At 45.4% G+C, this 18,956-nt stretch overlaps 1 protein-coding gene across 2 annotated transcripts in view; it reads left to right on the top strand.

Annotated features, from left to right (window-relative positions):
* Positions 1-6,485: 6,485 nt before the first annotated feature.
* LOC141505094 (dual specificity testis-specific protein kinase 1-like) overlaps positions 6,486-18,956 on the top strand; it is a 59,652-nt gene continuing 47,181 nt past the window's right edge. The window contains exons 1-2 of one of the 2 annotated variants that reach the window (XM_074210611.1): positions 6,486-6,531; positions 18,724-18,951. In XM_074210611.1, coding sequence (XP_074066712.1) covers positions 18,766-18,951 — 186 coding nt within the window. In that variant the 5' untranslated portion in view covers positions 6,486-6,531; positions 18,724-18,765. Of the gene's footprint in view, positions 6,532-6,941; positions 18,952-18,956 lie in introns of those variants that run through there. The other variant, XM_074210612.1, reaches the window with a different exon arrangement.

Below are 18,956 nucleotides of genomic sequence, written 5' to 3'. Positions count from 1 at the left end.
TGACAAATGTTTAATGCTCCTGCTATGCCCCAGACATACTACTAAGTAACAGGGATACAAATTAAAAAAAAAAAGACAGTGTCTATCCTCAAAGAGCTTACTATCTAATAGAAGAAGGCAATAGAAAAGAGAGCTGAAAAGTGGGAGGGTGAGGGAGGCTGGAGATGGGGGGTTAGGGATGAGGAAGAGGCCTGGAGGGTAGACCAGTTGTTCCAGGGAGTTGAAACCAAGCAGAGCTGCCAATGGAGAATGGAGAGGAAAATTCTGAGCCCTCTCTAAAGAAGTTAAAATAACTACAAAGATAATTTGTTGTTCAGTTCGACTCCTCATGATCTCATTTGGGATTTTCTTTGCAAAGTGTGGTCTGCCATTTTCTTCAGCTCATTTTATAGATGAGGAAACTGAGGTCAACAGGGTTCAGTGACTTAGGGTCACAAAGGTAATGATTGCATTTGAACTCAAGACCTATCATTTAGCTGTTCATACAAAAAAAACAATACATACAAGGAAATTCAGGACAGTCTCCCAGGGAAAGAACTGATATTAAGGAGGACTGAGAAAAACTTGCCTAAGGCAGAACTTTGGTTGAGATCTGGAGAAAGACAGGGAATTCAGGAAGCAGGGATGAGGGAGAAGAGCATGGAAGGGATAGCCTGTGAAAATTTTGTGTAGTGTTTGAGGAGTAGCATGAAAGTCAGTGTCACTGAATGACAGAGTATGTGGAAGGGAATAAGGTGTTAAGAATTCTGGCAAAGTGGTAAGGGATCAGGTTATGAAGGGTTTTAAAAGTCAAAAAGTGGGTTTCATATTTAATCCTAGAGATAGGAGGGAGCCACCGGAGTTTGCTGAATGGGGATGGGATCTGGGTGACATGGTCTGACCGTATTATAAAAAAAAAATCATTTTGACAACTGATGGACTGGAGTGGGGGAGAGATGATATATGGAGGCTCAACTACCTGATTATCCTAACAGCCTCAGATGGAGGTGATGAGGGTGTCAGAGGAGAAGAAAGCACAGAGAGATGTTATAAAGGTAGAAATAACAGGACTTGATGACTGATAGATATAGGGGAGAAAAAAGAGAGATGAGTAAAGGATGATAGCCAGGTTGTTAACTAGGGTGGTACTCTGGACTGTCATAGGGAAGTTGCTGAATGGGGATGGGATCTGGGTGAGAAGAGTAGGGTAGAGGGAAAATACTGTATTCTGTTTTGGACATGTTGAGTTTTAAGATGTCCATGAGACATCCAGTTCAAGATGTCCAATAGATATCAGGAGAAAGGAGCCTAGAAGCCAAGAGAGAGTTCAGGGCTAGATAAATAAGATCTGAGAATCATCTGCATAGAAACGCAGTTTGGAATTTATGAGAGCTGATGAGATAGTATAGAGTAGAAAGGAAAAAATAGGTAGGTGGTACAGAGTTTAGAGAGCTAGTCCTAGAGTCAGGAGGAGCTGAGTTTAAATTAAGCCTCAGTCACTCACTAGATGCAAGACTTTGGGGCAAGACACTTAACTTCTGTTTTCCTTAATCCACTGAAGAAGAAAATTGCAAACCATTCCAGTATCTTTGCGAGAAAATCTGGTAGAGTCAGAAAGTATTAACTATGACTGAACAAGACGAGAAAAAGAATAGAACCTAGAGAAGAGGGTTTCAGGATACCTCCTGTTAATGGATATGATCTAGAATTCTAGATGAAGATCCAGCCAAATCTTCTGAGGAGTAGTCAGATAGCTAGAGGCATAACCAAAAGAGAACAGTTGTCACGAAAACCTACAGAAAGTACTAAGAGTGCTAACAATTTTAAATTGCAGAGAGTTAAAAAATGATGAGATTGAGAAAAGGCCATTAGATCTGGTAAGAGATCACTTGAAATTTTAGAGAGAAAAGTTGAAAGAAGTTCTGAGCTGCAGTGGAGATGTCTCTAAATTAGTCCTCTATATGGTGAGGCCCTGGGAACAGAAGAGAACCACCACATTACTTAAAGAGGGGCAAATGGTCCCAGCTTGGAATTGGAGTAGGCCAAAGCTCTCATGATCAGTAGTTGAATTGACTCATGAGTGATGTCTGAACTTCTACCTGGACGAGATGAAGAGACTCAATCTTAAAATAACAAAAAGAGATTTCCTTTAGGAGTTGGCACAAGAGTTGATTTTGGAAAGAAAGTCAGGATGCTAAGAAGCCAAAGTGAGGAGGTGGTATATTCTAGGAAACAACCAATTGCAGAGAAAGATGCAGAGATAGAGTGTTATGTGTGAGGTACAGCAAGATGGACTGTGAAGCATATGAAGGGAGTCATGTATGATAAAGTATAATGGCAGGCTGGAGTTAGGTTGTGAAAGGTATTCAATGCCAAACTAGGAACTTGGTATTTGACAGAGCCAGCTTCCAGATTGATATTCCTAAAGCATACATAGGTCTGTTCAAGAAACTTCAATGGCTCCCCATTGCCCTCGGGATAGATACATACTCCATTTTTTGGCATTTAACACTAAAAGGACTTGGCTTGTTAATTGACACTGATGTCAATTTTAAAAAAATTTATTACTAGTATTTTTCAATTATTTCAGTCATATACAACTCCCAGTGACCCCATTTGGGATTTTCTTGGCAATGTTACTAGAGGGGTTTGCCATTTTCTTCTCCAGCTCATTTTACAGATGAGGAAACTGAGGAAAACATGGTTAAGGGACTTAAGGTCAATTTGAACTCAGGTCTTCCTGATTCCAGGTCTGGTGCTCTATTTACTGTGTCATTTGCTTTCCCAATTTTACAACAATTTACTATAATTTCACCTATCTTTACAAATGCACCTTATTATTATTTTTTTTTTTTAGGTTTTTTGCAAGGCAAATGGGGTTAAGTGGCTTGCCCAAGGCCACACAGCTAGGTAATCATTAAGTTTCTGAGACCGGATTTGAACCCAGGTACTCCTGACTCCAGGGCCGGTGCTTTATCCACTACGCCACCTAGCCGCCCCTCACAAATGTACTTTAAATACAAAATAACAAACATAGAATTTTACTTTGAAATGAAAATTTTCATCCAATCTTTATTTTCTTTGCCTTAGGATAAAAAAAAAAATATCCTGTGTAATATCAGTTCATAGAAGTATTCTTAAATTCCAATTCTTTAAAGCTCTTGATAAATATGACTCCACTTTATCTTTCCAGTTACTCCTTCTGCCAGGCGTTCTGGGATTTTGTATTCCTATCTCTAGGGCCTAGCACAATGTATGGCACTTAATAGATGTTTAATAAATTTTGAGCAATTGATTGGAGGAAGAATTTAATAAAAGGGAGAGACTTGATTAGAAAGACATGGGCAAGGGGCAGCTAGGTGGCACAGTGGATAAAGCACCAGCCCTGGAGTCAGGAGTACCTGGGTTCAAATCCGGTCTCAGACACTTAATGATTACCTAGCTGTGTGGCCTTGGGCAAGCCACTTAACCCCATTTGCCTTGGAAAAAAAACCCCATAAAAACAAAAACCATAAAAAAAAAGAAAGACATGGGCAAGATAGTTCACATGTCTGGAGGCCTTTGAAAGAAGTGAGAGTTGGATGAGATGACCTCAAAAGTCCCCTAAATCTGTTTGATCCCTTATATAATTTAGGAAATCAGTCTTAGAGAATTGCCTGAGGCTTAAAGGAATTAAGTTACTTGCCTCTGATTATCCCCTCAAGTAATTTACTTTCAATAATTATCAAGTAAAATTTTATTGTTGACCCTGTTGAATATCCCTTAATCCAAGGATACATTCAATTCAACAAACATTTTATTAAGCAGTCAACCAGAATATGCACTTTGTTAGGCAATGGGGATAGAAAGGTGAAAAATTACATGGTTGCAACCTGCACAAAGATAAAAATAAAACAGAATGGATTGGGTACAAAAGAGATCCAGTCAAAATACTCTATAGAAATTTGAGAAGAGAATTATTTGGGGGGGGAGGATATTAAGTGGGATGGGAAGACTTCACAATAGAGACTATGATATAGTAGAAAGAAAGATGAATATGGAATCAAGAGGATCAAAGCTTGAATCTTCTATGTGTGCAGGCATGTGGGGATGCTAATACCTAGCATGCATAATAAAGAGACAGGTGATACTCTGGATAGCATAATGGGTCTGGAGTCAGGAAGACCTGAGTTCAAATGCTGCCTAAGTAGTTACTTGATGGGTAACCCTAAACACTTAACTTCTATTTGCCTCATTTCTCATGTAGAATGGGGATAATAATAGCATATGCCTTAGGATTGTTTTGAGTCTCAAAGAGATAAAATTTAAGTGCTTTGTCCTATAGTATAATACTATTACTGCCTCAAAGAATCATGTTGTTGTTCAATCATGTCCATCTCTTTGTATCCTTATTTGGAGTTTTCTTGACAAAAATATTGGAATGGTTTTGCCATTTCCTTCTCCAACTCATTTTTCAGTTGAGGAAACCAAAGCAAACAGGGCTAAGTGACTTGCCCTGGTTTACACAGCTATTAAGTGTCTGAGACCATATTTGAACTCAGGTCCATTCTGACTCCAGGCCCAGCCACATCTAGCTTCCCCACAGAGTAATAGAAGAGATTAAATTAAAAAATGTGTATAAAATGCTATGGTAAGTGGATAGGATAATGTCTGCTAGGCAAAGATAGTGCAGATGAAGTGTGCCTAGCTAGGGGATTTGGAACTTGTTTCTTAACATTTTGATGACTTATTTCCTTTTAAAATCTTAAGTGCTCTGTATTCTGCACTGACAAAGGGGTCCATGGCATATAAAAAGTTAAAAATTTAAGCCTTAATGAGAACTTTTTAACTGAGAAAGAATGAGGAAGGAAGGTGTTATTTCAGCCACAGACAAGGAATGAAGGAGAGTGTAGGATGAGCTGAGAAACAGTCTATTCTGGAGTTGTGGTGTAATATGAAGGGTGTGAAGGGGAATAGTTTTTACTCCCTATCTAGGCTGGAGGGAGGGCAGGGGATCTGGATATGCCAGGGGCCAGGGCTGGGTAGAGGGGAATCCCCTATCTGCTCTTTTTTTTTTTTTTATAATTTATTTAAGGCAATGGGGTTAAGTGGCTTGCCCAAGGCCACACAGCTAGGTAATTATTAAGTGTCTGAGGCCAGATTTGAACTCAGGTACTCCTGACTCCAGGGTCGGTGCTCTATCCACTGCACCACCTAGCAGCCCCCTCCTTTCCAGCTTCTAATCCATCATCCCAGTGTCCTGTGATCTGATAGTTCAGGCTGAAGTTGTAAGCAAGACAAAGTAGTCACAACCCCCACATCTCCCCAGCTTCTGTACAGATTCCCTGAGTAATGTCCTAGGAAGGTATAGACCCAAGGAAGGCCCAATTGTCACAGGACCAGTCTGGGGGGCTTGTGGCCAATCATATTGTGCACTTCTTTAACAGTCTGGGGGGGGGGGTGTTGATCAACCTTGATGGACACTCCGTCTATGGACACTCCGTCTATCAGTGCAGGGATCAGGGACAACTTTGGGGTGTCTGCGATGGAGAATGCCATCTGTATTCAGAGAAAAAACTGTGGAGCTTGAACAAAGACCAAGGGCTATTATCTTTAATTTAGAAAAAAAACCCGTTATCTTCTTATGTAATTTTGCTATCTCTTATACTTTATGCTTCTTCCTTAAGGATATGATTTCTCTCTCATCACATTCAACTTAGATCTAGGTATATCATGGAAACACTGTGAAGACTAATGGAATGCCTTCTGTTGGGGGGGAGCGAGAATGGGGGGGAAATTGTAAAACTCAAAATAAGTCTTTAAAAAAAAATAAATGGAGAGACTGGGGGAAAAAAAAACAGCCTGAGGGGGAAGGGGGATGGGGTGGGGGCAAATGGGTGGATGTCCTCCACACCAGCTTCCACTTAGTCGCCGGCCGGCCTGGGTTGGGTACCCGGCCCTGAGCCCTTCTGGCGGGGGCAGCAGTGGCGGGAGCTCTGGCCCCTCGCGGCCGGCTTCGGGGAGGCCCCGTTGGCACGCCGCGTTGCCAAGTCCCGCTGCGCCCGGAGGAGCGGCGGGAGCAGGGGTGGCGGGACCGCCGGCGCCGGCCCCCTTCCCCGCCGCGGCCGCACGGGCTCGGGGAGCCACGGAGCGCAGCCCCCGGTCTCGCTCCCTTGCTTTACGATTAGGGAAACTGAGGCCTGGGGAGGGGAATGCCTGGGTCCTGGCGGCTGCGGGCCCGGGAGCCGGCCCGGCCCTCCATTCCCTCCTCCCGGAGCATAAGACGAGGGCAAGACCGGGCTTCTGCCCCCCGCCCCGCCGCGGGCCCGGGGCCCAGGGTCGGGGCCGCTGCGTCCTCCGGCTCCTCTTCTCTTCTCCTCAGCCCCGGCCCCTCCGGACCCGCCCTCCCGCCAGGGCGGTGCGGGCCGGGCGGGCCCTGGGCGGGGCCCGCGGCTCCCCGCCCCCGGGCACCCCGCGGGCGGCGGGCGCTCCTGGCACAGCCTGGCCCAGAGCTGGGGGCGCCGCGCGCGGAGCGGGGCCGGGAGCCGGAGCCTGGGCCCGCGCGGACAGCAGGTGAGGCCGCCGGGGCGGGGGGCGGGGGGCTGCGGCCCCGGCCTCTGGCTCCTCAGAAGTCTGGGGCTCCGGGGCTGAAGTTCCCCGGGGGCAGGCTGAGGCTCCCCAGAAAGCGCCAAGGGCAGGACTGGACCCCGGGCCCCTCACCGCCCGGGCAGGACTGGACCCCGGGCCCCTCACCGCCCGGGCAGGATCACCGCCCGGGCAGGACTGGACCCCGGGCCCCTCACCGCCCGGGCAGGGCCGGCGCTCCTTCAGCGAGCCTCTCCGGACGGGGACCGGCTCCAGTGGGGGGGGCGGGGGTGCTTCTCCCACCCGAGCTTAGTCCACAGGAAGGGAACAGCCCCAAAATACCTGACGGTCCACGGGCGCGCCCCGGGGTGGGGAGCCTGCAAGCACAGCAGCCCCACATGGTCTCTGCTGGGGTGCCCCCCGCCCCGCCACGGAGACGCTCTGGGACCCGCATCCCTGGTGCCCACCGGGTTTCTCTCCTCATTTACAATGTGTTTGTGTGGGGGGACAAGAGGAGGGTCCCGGGCTAGCGCCTGCCTCTCTGTACAGTCATAATGAATGCCAGTCTTGTCTGGGCACAACTTGTGGTCCCCTGTCAGGAGCGCCCAGATCCTGGGGCTCACACAGCAAGGACTGACTGCCCCTCATCCCAGCTGCCCCTCCGCCAGGGGGGGGGGGCGGGACTGAAGGGTGGAATGAAAGGCCCCACTGCTGCCCCAGCCCAGGAAATGCCATGCCTCGGGGTCCTATAAACATTCCACACGGGACCCTCTAAAGAACAGTGCTGGGCAGTTAACCAAGAACTTGATGTCTTTTATCAATCCCAAGAGGTGGTGTGCATCTTTTGCCTGTTTTGCAGATGAGTAAAATGAGGCTGAGATGTTAACACGGTTCCAGGGGTTATGCGACAGGTAAATGATGGATTCACATAGGAATCCAACTCATTTGACTTCTAGACCTAGTCTGGAGCTCCTGCCTAAACTGCTCCAAAAATAAAGAGGAGCATTCTGTCTACCCTGCCCCTTGGAGGAGGATTTGGGAAACTGAATGAGAAAAGGGAAGCCAAATAGGTCCCCAGTGGCAAAAGCTTCATTTTAGAGAACCCCTGGAAGAAAAAAGAAATTTCTGCTACCAATGAAAGAATTGAAGACATTTCTGGAGCAGTTAGAGGGTGCAGTGAATAGTATCAGATATGGAGTCAGGAAACTCTGAATTCAAGTCATTTAAGCTCTCAGCCTCAGTTTCCTTATTTGCAAAGTGGGGATAATAATAGTGTTTACTTCACAGGATTACTTTGGGGATAAAGTGAGATGATATTTGTAAAATACTTTGTAAACCTTAAAATACCATCATCATCATCATCATCTTTGCCCAGGTCCTTGGGACCTTTAGGGATATATACTTTTCTTCTCAGATGATGAATTGATGAAGTGCCATGTGACATAAGAATATCTGCTTAATGTATTGGATTAGGCAGACCTTCAGTTTCTCTCTTTTTAGTCTTTCATACATGCTTCTTTCTTCCTCCTCCCTCCCCCAATCATTAGAAGGTCAATTTCTTCCACCTCCCCCCACTGATGAACTGGATTTGGATTTTGGATGGTTTGCCTTATTTTCAGTCTTGACTCCTAAATCAGACATTGGTACTCTAATGAAGACCATGGAAAGGTAGTCCACTGGTTCAGCACCAGCCTAAGACATCTGTTGGTCTTTTTCTGAATCGCTTCAGGGAAGGTGTAAGGGATTCTCTCCATCTCTCTGCACTAGTTTCTCAAGGAGAGTACCCTGTATACAGTAGGCATTTAATAAGTTTTTGTTGACTGAGTAAGTAAAGGAAGACTTGTTTGCTGTATCTCTTGGGCTGTCATAAAGTGAAATGAGAATAATCCATCTATTTTTTCCACTATTGAGGAGTTGGCAAGTTGGCCAGATGACCCAACCAGATGATTTTAAAGTCTTACTGGTTGTTCTCCAAGTAGGCTGTTCCCACTCTACCTACCATTCCAGGGCTCTTTGGAAATTTTTCAATCCCTTCCTGACTAAGTGAACTTAAAACTTGAAAGAAGTCAATATTTCCTCATCAGGAAGAGATTGGAGGACCCTTAGCTTAAGGAACTTTTTACTCAAGATAGTTACCTCATTCCTAGTAGGCAAACAAGTAATCCAAATTGATTTTGAATTTCATTTTGGCAGCAGGACCAACTAACTCATTTTATAAAATGTTAAACCACAAATTTATGGAATTTTAAAGCTTCATGGCAGCAACTTTGGTCAAATAGTTTCCAAGCCCAACATTTTAGCCATTAGGTAGCACTGTGGATAGAGTGCTCAGAATCAGGAAGACTTATCTTTGTGAGTTCAAATCTGATCTTAGACATTTTGCTGTGTGATCCTGGGCATGTCACTTAATCCTGTTTGCTTCAGTTTCCTCATCTGTCAAATGAACCAAAGAAGGAAATAACAAACTACTTTACTATCTTTGCCAAGAAAACTCCAAATGGAGTCACGGAGAATCAGACTTGACTAAACAGCAATAACAACTACAAATACCTCAGACAGAAGGAAAAGGAGAGGAGTCATGTTCTAGGGACTATAGCCATGGAATGAGGACAGCCTCATGAACTGGAGAACTTCCCATGATCCAAGAAAGTGGCAGTGGTAGAGAGTGTCCAGGAAAGTTCTATGAAGGAAGTCAATCCAATTCAACAAAAGTTATTAAGGATCTGTGGTAGGTGTTGGAAAAGTAAAGGGATTATGTATATCTGAAGAACACCATGAGACTAGATACAATCCACCAGAGTTTATAATTAGGTCTCTTGGTGAACAAGATTCTTTAATGAAAATCAATGGGGAAATAGTATTCATGTTAGAAATTAACTTCACTGGAAATCATCTGCTCTGTAAAATGGGCAAAGGCTTGTTTTCCCGAGGAAATTCTGGAAAGGCTGTATCCTGGTCTGACTTCCCTGTTGTGGTTTAATACTTGGTGTTAATTTTCTTTCCCTTTTGAGGTACCTGAATGGTCCCAGGAGGCTGTCTGCCTGGTCGTTGTCACGTTTTTTAACACATGTTCCTTGAGATTCTCTGCCAGCACTTATTTATCAACTATGTCATTATCAATTGGGTGTGTTGTTGCTGGGTGGTTGCCCAGGTTGACTTCAGATCATCTGGAGGGAGATGTTATTGGGGTAGCTGAGACTTCTCTGATAAGAGAGATATATAGAAAGCATGATTTTTAGCTGGTTGGTTGTCATTCCCTGGGCAAGCCCCAGGAGTCTGGTACCTGAATCTGGAATTAGCTGGTTTGATTGTTTGGTTGGTTAGTTCTTGCCCTTTATTATTGAAGACCAAAACAATATCACTATATGTGAAACAAATGACAGTGTGTCTGACTGTGGCTGATCAGACCAATACAAGCTTGGAATGTTCTACCACTGATTGGGCACGAGTAGTCCACGTGAACACTTAGGGTGGGTACTCTAAACTTAACAGATATCATTTTCCTTTGAGCTGCTTCAATTTTGCCTTCCTCATAGTGTGCAGCCCCCTCAATGATGAGATCATGTCATACTGGATTGTCCTGTGTGTCAGTGTCTCCCATGCTGTACAATCAGTCCTATAGTTCTTCAATGAGACCTCCAGAGTGTCTCAGTATTGCCTCTTCTGAACCCCTTATGAGCACTTGCCCTATGTGAGTTCTCATAAAATAGTTTTTTTGGCAAACTTACATCTGGCATTCTGGAATTAGCTACATTTCCTCTGAATCCCACTCTTGTATTTTTCTAGCTTGGTTGGGGCTATCATAGATAGATAGGATCGTGGTCTCCGGGGGTTATAAAAGGGAGTGTCTGCATTGGTCCATTAGAATGATCTGTATATAATTGTTACCTGATTTTTTGAGTCTGGAGCCTGGGAGCTCTTCACAGTAAGGTGAGGGAACAGTGACTTCTCCCTCCTTACTTCTTCCTATGTTCCTCTCAAGGTACCTCCAGTCCTTTTTTTCTGACACTCCTGACTCCTAAAATCCACTTTAGAATCTGTCTCCTTCCTGTCTCTTGAGTGAATGAATGCAAACTACAAACTGGGAACTTTAGAGATTATTTAGTTTAACTCCTTCATTTTACAAATGAACAAACAGGGACTTGACCAAGGTCACACAACCAGTTAGTGACAAAGCTGAGATTAAAACCTTGGTCTCCTAACTCTAGTTTCCATATTCTTTCCAGTGAGCCATATAGTCTGCCTTTATTTGTGGGACCTTAGGCAAATCACTTTCCTTCTCTATCCTCAGTTTCCCCATCTGAACAATGAAAGCATTGAACCAGATGAATTCTAAGATTCTTTCTAGCTCCTTCCTACCTTGTGATCCTGGATCTCATCCTTTAGGGCAACTGTAATCAATTTGCTAATCTGATAAACCTTTTTACTAATAAATGATAAGTATTTGTACTAATAAAAGAGGACTGCTTCTAGGCAAAATGTACCTTTTTGCTAAGGCCTCCTAGAGACAGAATCCCGTGATTCAAATGGTGAGAATTTCAGACCAGGTAAGAAAGGAAAGAATCATGTCAAGGTAGCAGGAATTATGAAACCTCAGTATAACTCTTGGGAAACAACTGGCTGTTTTGCTTGTATGGAGGGCAACCCTGGTTGGATTTGTTGACTCTAAAGGATGAGTCTTTTCCTGATTTATGAAACATGGCCTGTCAAATCAAGTGCTGCTTGAAGACATGGGATAAAGACAGAGACCTTGACCCTTTCTTATCTTCCAGATAGTTTCCACCTGAAAGATGCCAGACTTCCTAGACCTCATTCTCAGCCTTTTGGAGGTGAAAGTCCATTCCTCCTCACCACCTTAGTAACTTTTTGTAGTCAAGAAGCTCTAACTTTAATTCTTCTTAATGTAATTTGAAACTAGCTATTTACTTAATGGAGATCTCGAGATGGAAGAACTTTACTGTATAATTCTCTGTTGGCTTTGACCTTTGCTTTGCCCTTCCCCTTCAACTCTGGCACACCCCTTTAAGTATAGGGAAATCCAGACATTTCACTGAGACAGAACTCTTGAAAATTGGTGTCATAGAAACTAGCACTGAGAGCCAGGCATAAGCTTAGAGGCAGCATCTGACAAATACATCCGTAAACAGAAGGCAGGCACCCAGATCTGAGTGTGGGCATGAAAGATGCATCCATGTACCATATACATGTAAGCACAGGCACACACATTTCACACATGTGCTCTCAAGCACGAGCACACATAAATCCTCACATACCATACCCAGATACATTTCTCCCTAGCAGCTGGATGGTGCCGGGGGTAGAGCACTGACCCTGAAATCAGGAGGGTCTGAGTTCAAATGTGGCCTCAGGCACTACCTAGCTGTGTGACCTTGGACAAGTCACTTGCCCCCCTGATTGCTTCATATCCAGGGCCATCTCCAGGCATCCTGACTTATATCTGCCACTGAACCAGATGGCTCTGGAGGAGAAAGTAAGGCCGGTGACTTAACACATTTACCCCCACCCACTCAAATCCAATTCACTGTTTGTCCCTCCTTGATGTTACCATCTTCCTCCAGAACGAAGGACAAACATTATATACCTACCCACATGTATACACACACACACACACACACACACACACACACCCTTCATTCATTGGAGCAAACTTCTATGGCCAGAGTCTCATACACACACAAACAGCAGCAGCAATGGAGGGGAAATCCAAGTCCAGATCTTGAGAAATGGGAATACTTTGCAGGCTTGGGGGACTGCCTTTGCCTTTGCCTTGGGAAGGCTTCCTGCCTTTGCCTTGGAGGGCTACCTGCCTTTGCCCTTGCTGAACTTGGTGAGAGAGTGGGCCTGCCACGGTGACCCTTCATGCCTGACTCTTTCTTTTAGGGTCCATCTGGTTCTCCTTGTGAGATCCCCAAAGAAGGCTCCTTCCTCAGAGGGTCAGGGATCTCTTGAATTTTCCTTCCATTATAAGAAACAATCCCAGACTGTCCCAGGCTGGATCCCTGAGAGTCCAGACATGTTGTATATAGGAAGTGTAGGCACGGGACTGGCTGGGCTGAGAGGATGCTTCAAGCTAGATTTCTCTCTAGCCATCTGACTGGGGCTGTGTCACTGAAGGCCTTTTACTGAGTAATAATGCCTGGGTCCATCCCCTCCCTTCACCCATTATTCAGGAGTGACTAAGTCTTCTGGAAGAGCAAAAGGCTGAAAGCTCAGCCCTTCCTGCCTGGCAATTATCTCTTATGGGGTGGGGGGGTAGAGATTCACATTTTGGGTATGCTCTGGGAGACTCAGTTTGGACCTGGAGATAAAAGTCTTTCTTTTTCCAGAAATGTCCCCTTAGGAGGGTGGGAAACCCACTAAAGCCGGCACTGTCCCTGTGGAAAAGGGCAGGAGGGTCATCCTGGCTCTTCTTGCACATGCTGGAAGACTGGGGGCCAACCTAAGCTGTACCATGAAGGGAATTAGATTTTACCTACAATGTCAAAGAAAGCCAGGCTCAAGACGAGGGGGAGGAAGGTTAGCTCAAACCATTTCCTGTAGTAGAGCAGAGAGGAAGGTTGGCTTTTTGCCTTGGGGAAGTGGGGTGAGGAATTTCTGTCTATGCTGTGCAGTGAAGCTGCCAGGAAGGTTTTTTTCTATTGCATTCAGGTCTGGGATTTCAGGGGTGGTAAGAGGCCTGGAATGGTGGGGGCGCCTGGAGCCAGCTTGCCAGTGGGCACAGTGGCTCCTTGGAGAAGCCTGGACATACTGCACCCACACTGTGCCTGTCAGAACTGTGTGACTATCTCACCTCACTGATTTTTAAAGATGTGGGGAGAAACAAGAGGACAGTGTGTTTGTGCTTTTATTGTGGACTCCATAGTCCCCATAGACCAGATTCCTGGTCAGGCCCAGGAAGTAGGCCGATTTGGGTCAGTGGTCTAGAAACACTTTCCCTTGCATTTGGGGTGCCTGGGCCTTCTCTGAGGTCAGATGGTATCACTTCCCTAGGAATCTCAGAATCCAGAGCAAAGGCTGGTTTGTGTGGCAGGGCGGGCTGTGGGGGAGTAGATGTATGGTCCTCCAAGCTCTGTGTCAAAACTCAAAAGGAAACGATTTTACAGTCAGGGCTACCTGAAGTAAAAATAAAGGTATTTTAGAGTTTTCCAGCTGGAAGTAACCTTAGAGGTCATCTCACACATAATTTGCAGACTGGGTTCCCCCAAAATGACATGAACTTTGATGATGTGGCTAGCTAAGAGGCAGGGTAGTGATTCTAACATGGATCCCATGGAGGTCCTCCCTGGAACTTCCATTGCCCCACTTTCCTTCCTTCTCTAATCATTTCTCACCTCGCCCATACCAATGCCTCTACTTCCCGGCTTAGCAGGGGCAGGAAAGACTCCTTCCAAAGCTAAGATTAATGAGCAGGAAGTGCCTGTTTGGGGAACTTCCATTCCTACTTCAAAGTGGTTTTTGTGGAGGGGAAGTGTTGCCCTCCTCCTTTTTCCTTGTCCTTGAGATACTCCAAGGTCTGAGAGGACTCTGGGGGAATATTTGAGGAGGAGCCCCCCCCCCCCACTTTCCTCCCTCTCATGCTTCTTCAGGAGCCAAGGAAGTGAGTGTACAGTGAGGGGTTGCCACAAAGCTAAGGAAGCCTGTGGGTGAGCCTATGTGAGATTGGGGGCAGGGGAAGGTGTCTTTGCAGAGGCAGTGATGCTCACAACAAGGGGGAATGTACCTTGAGTCTCAAGGGGGACCCAGCACTGGGGTAGGGGGTATGGAAGGATGCTGGTCCCATTTTTGGTGAACCCCCCTTTTCCTTTATCCATAAAAGGGTAGGACCCTGAAATCTCAGAGTTTTCCATTAAGGAATAAATTCAGGCATTGTTAATGAGAATCTAGAGGATGGTAGAAGTCTCAGAAAGAAGGTAATGTGATTACATTCTACACGGTCACCTTGCCTCAGGCCTCTGCCGTCTTTCATCCACTGTCCACACAGCTGCCAAAGTGACCTTCCTAAAGAACAGGCCTGACCAGTAAGCACCAGGGGTTCCTTGTTTCCACCAGAACCAAGCACACACTTCTTTGTTAGGCATTTAAAGACTTTTAAAATCCTACTCTCCCTTTTTAGGCTTTCCATTGCTCCCCTTCAGGCACTCTGTAGTCCTGGCAAACTGCCCTTCTTGCTGTTCCTCACTGGTCTCTGCATCTCTCACCTCTGAGACTTTGCCTAAACTGGGCCTGTGCTCAGCAATTCCCTCTCTCCTCAACTCTGCCTCTTAGAATTCTTAGTTTCCTTTAGAACTTGACTCAAGTGGCATCTCTGCCTGCCTTCCTTCATCCTCCCCATCTACTAGTGGTCCTCCCATCCTCCCCTTTCTATATCCTTCTTGTTGCATCTGCTGCTTCTTCCAACATTATGTAAGCCCTGGTGAGACAGAGACAGTTTATTTCTTGTTGAACAGCAGCTGTCACAATGCTTGATGAGTGTCAAAGCCCTTAATTTGTTAATTGATTTACAGCTAAGTTGAAACCTAGTTCAAACTAGTGAGCCTGCTTATTTTCTTCCAGATCAGTGAGCATCCTTGCTTTGGTACTGCCTGGGTCTTGACTTGGGGACATTGCTTGTCCCTTTCAGTCTTGGGAATTAACCATTATAGTTCTTCCTCCTTTCCCATCTTCTATTCCTCCACTCGGACACTGTTGGTTGTCTATGTTGTTAATAAGAGGAAATTTAAAAGGAGTAAATGTCTTTCACTTTAGTTACAAAAACAAACCAAAAAAACCCAATTTTACAAACACAAGCTAGGAGAGACATGACTAGCCAGGAATCTGAGAAAGCTCTGAAGGTCTTAATGTGCTGGAAATTCACTTTGAATCAATAACATCGGTGTGGGGGGTGGCTAGGTGGTGGATTGGATAAAAGGACCAGCTTTGGAGTCAGGAGTACCTGGGTTCAAATCTGGTCTCAGACACTTAATAATTACCTAGCTGTGTGGCCTTGGGCAAGCCACTTAACCCTGTTTGCCTTGCAAAAACCTAAAAAAAAAAATTACATCAGAGGGTAACCAAGACAGCTAATGTAACCTTAGACAGAATAGTCCGGGGTAAGTATTAGAACTACTAAACTCTTTCTTGTTCAGACCAAAAGCCAACCAAAATGTGATGTTCAATTTGAGGCACCAAAAATTGGAAAGGATATAGGTCAACTGGAGAGTGTTCAGAGGGAAAACAACCCTTGAGGAAGAATTTGATTAATTGAAGAATTTGGGGATGTTTAACCTGGAGAAAAAAAGATGTGATCAGGGGTTAGGAGTGACGGTGGGAGGCCTGTCAAATGAACATGGGATTAGACTTCTTTTGTTTGACCCTAGTGGGCCAATCTTGGCACAATAGGTGGATGTTGCAAAGAGGCAAATTTGGGCTTGAATGTAGGGAAAAGCATCCTAAGAATCAGAACTATCTAAGAATGGAATGATTTGTGCTAAGGGGTAATGGGTTCTTTCCAGGGGTGTGATGGTAATTGTTTATCAAACTGCTGGAGGGTGGGAGTAGAGAGGGATGTACTTAGGAAATAATCTGCATTATTAACATTTTCTCTGTTTCTGGCTTCAGTCTAGACAATCAAAACACTAACTCAAACCCTGATTTGTAGCTTTTTATGTGTGAATGTTCACACTGAAAATTTAACAATCAGTTCTTCTCTCTGGTCTGAGCTGATTCCAGACCTGACTGAAGGCCTTCCACCAAAACTTAAGCAACTTGGATATATTGGAGTGGGGAGTCTTATTTTGGCATAGGTTGGCCTAGATAGCTTCTAGTATCCCTCCCTCCCCGAATTCAGATTTTGTGATTCCAAGCATCTCCTCCATCCTGACCCTGTCTTCCAGCCCTTGCTGGGATATTAGATTTTAGGACATATCAGGTACCTGGAGAGGCTGTTGAGGCCTCCAAAGACAGACTGACCACTGAAGATGTCACTGACCCATCTTGACCCATGATTCCAGGCTCTGACAGTCTTCATTGTTGAGAAGGTCTTGCTCCTTTTCTCTATGGATTCATGACAAGTATGGGCTTTTCTTGTGCCCCCAAGGCTGTCTGCCTGCCCACCCCTCCATCTCTCCTTCCAGATGGAGCTTTGAGCTGCCTTCATTCAACCTTGGGGGCCACCCCTGGCAGAGGACAAATGGCTTATTGAGGGAGGGCTGGAGGGGGTGAGCCCTGCCCTTCTCCAGGAATCCCGGCAGCCACACAGAGAGCTATTGAAGAATAGAGTCCAACTGACTGGCAGGCCCTTGTCAGCGTGGGAATGGAGGGGAGGGAAAAAGAGCTGAAAAAGCTTTTCCCAACAGAGCCCTCCCTTTACTACCCCACCACCCTTCCTCCTAGATGGTGAAGAGTCTTGTCATATGAAAGAAACTGGGGGAGTTTAACTCAGAGAAAAGAAGGCTTAAAGCAGACGTGATCATTCCCATTAAATATTTCAAGACCTGTTCTATGGAAAGTGGATTAGAATTGTTTTCCTTGGCCCCAGAGAGCAGAACTAGGAAGCATGGAAGGGAAGGGAGATGGTTTGGGATATTTGGAGATATTTCCAACCACTGGAGGTGTCCAACATTTGAAAAGGCTATTTTACAAACACTGGAACTGTTCAAGTAAAGGATATTGTAGAGGGCATTTGTACACCGATTAGAGTTGGACTGGGGAGAAGGGACCATTAGGGTCCCTTCCAGTGTGGAGAATTCCTTCTGATGAGATCCGAGGGCCAGCTTAGGCTGGGCAAGGCTTGAAGGGGGATCTCCAGTGGGCAGACATGGATGTTTGTTAAAAAAGAGGCAACCACTTTGTGAGAAATCAAGCTTGAGTTTTGAATCCCGTTCCTGGGGTTCAGAGGAGAGATGTTAGGAGGATGAAATGGAAACCAAGGGGGAAGGATACTGACTGGAAGGTAAGGAGCTCAGGAGATCCTTTGGAGTAGAAGCAGAGTGGAATCTCTTCCTGGGGTCCCATCTCCTGGGATATCCCAGCAGTGTCTGCTACCCCCTCTCTCCACCAAGGTCCTGGTGTTACCCCTGCTCCAGCTAGGCAAGAAGCCAGTTTAACCTGTTTCTCCTGGAACTGTCAGAAGTATATGCTAAAGCAATTAGGTTTCTCCCCTGGGAGCTATGGCTTCCAGAAACAGCATCCTGGACAACAACAACAGGAATGGGCCCTGCCCCCAGCCTCATGCACCACCTGAGAGGGAAGGGCTGGGACCAGGGCAGCTCATGTCTGGCAGGCCCTACCCTCCTCCAACACTGCAGGCCCATGTGAGAGGTGGGCCTTGAAGCCCTAGGGCAGGGGTGGGGTAGGAGGGGTACATTTCGGTGCCAACTTGTGGCTCACTGGATGAAAAAAGTAGTAGTTCCCCAAGATACCAGAGTACAGGCACTGCTAAAAATAATCCAGAAATCCACCTAGGAATTTGTCTACTAGACAAAAAAAAAATTAGTAATAACTTCTATTTTGTGTTTAAGCTTTAAGGTTTACAACAAGAAAAATAGTATCATTCATACTCTTTTACTGATTACAAGTTTAAAGAGCAATAGTGACTTGTGCAATAGTGATCACCAACAACACATTTCTATAACCTTTTAAAAAATTTTATTTCATTTTATTCCCCCCTCCCAATCCCCATTACATACAAAAACAAGTAACATTTACTTCCAAGACCTTGAGTTCTAAATTCACTCCCTTCCCATTTCTATAATCTTTGAATATTTAATAAACACTTTTCTCTATGTCAGGAAGTAAAAGAATTGTCCCATTTTACAGATGGGGTAACTGAGGCTTAGAGAATTAAAATTCATGTTACAATGGAGAGATCTCCAACTCTAGGGCCAGAGGACCTGGGTTCATTCCCACATCTGATTCTTCCTAGTTGGACTGTTCAACCTCCTGAGTTTCCTCTTCTGTAAAATGAAGGGGATAGTCTCCAAGGTCCCTTTCAGCTGTAGATCTTTGCCCAGGGTCACACAATTAGGACTGATCATAGTATCTCTGCCAATGGGACTGGGCTAGGCATCAGAGTCTGGTTGAATCCCAGTTACCTTGGTGGTATTATTTGGGGGGACATTTGACCATGCACATCTCTTCCCCACCCCCAAGATACACATACAGACACTGATTTGTCCTTAGGTCCCAGGTCACTTGCTTTATCATCTTGTAGCAGTCCCCATCATGTGTGAGACGGGAATGATGCCCCCTGAACCATCCAGCCCAGGGCCCTATGATGGGGAGTCTTCAGACACATATCTCCAGGTTGATCGCTGGCAGAGACTACGTACAGCTGTCCGGAGACTGGAATTTTGGGAGAACTTTGATGCTGAGCTTATTGGAAGTGGTTTCTTCTCTCAGGTGTATAAGGTAAG

The sequence above is a fragment of the Macrotis lagotis genome, chromosome 1 (genome assembly GCF_037893015.1).
Source record: "Macrotis lagotis isolate mMagLag1 chromosome 1, bilby.v1.9.chrom.fasta, whole genome shotgun sequence".
Taxonomy (NCBI): domain Eukaryota; kingdom Metazoa; phylum Chordata; class Mammalia; order Peramelemorphia; family Peramelidae; genus Macrotis; species Macrotis lagotis.
The sequence above is the reverse complement of the archived record's forward strand: the minus strand, read 5'-3'. Positions and strand labels throughout refer to the sequence as shown.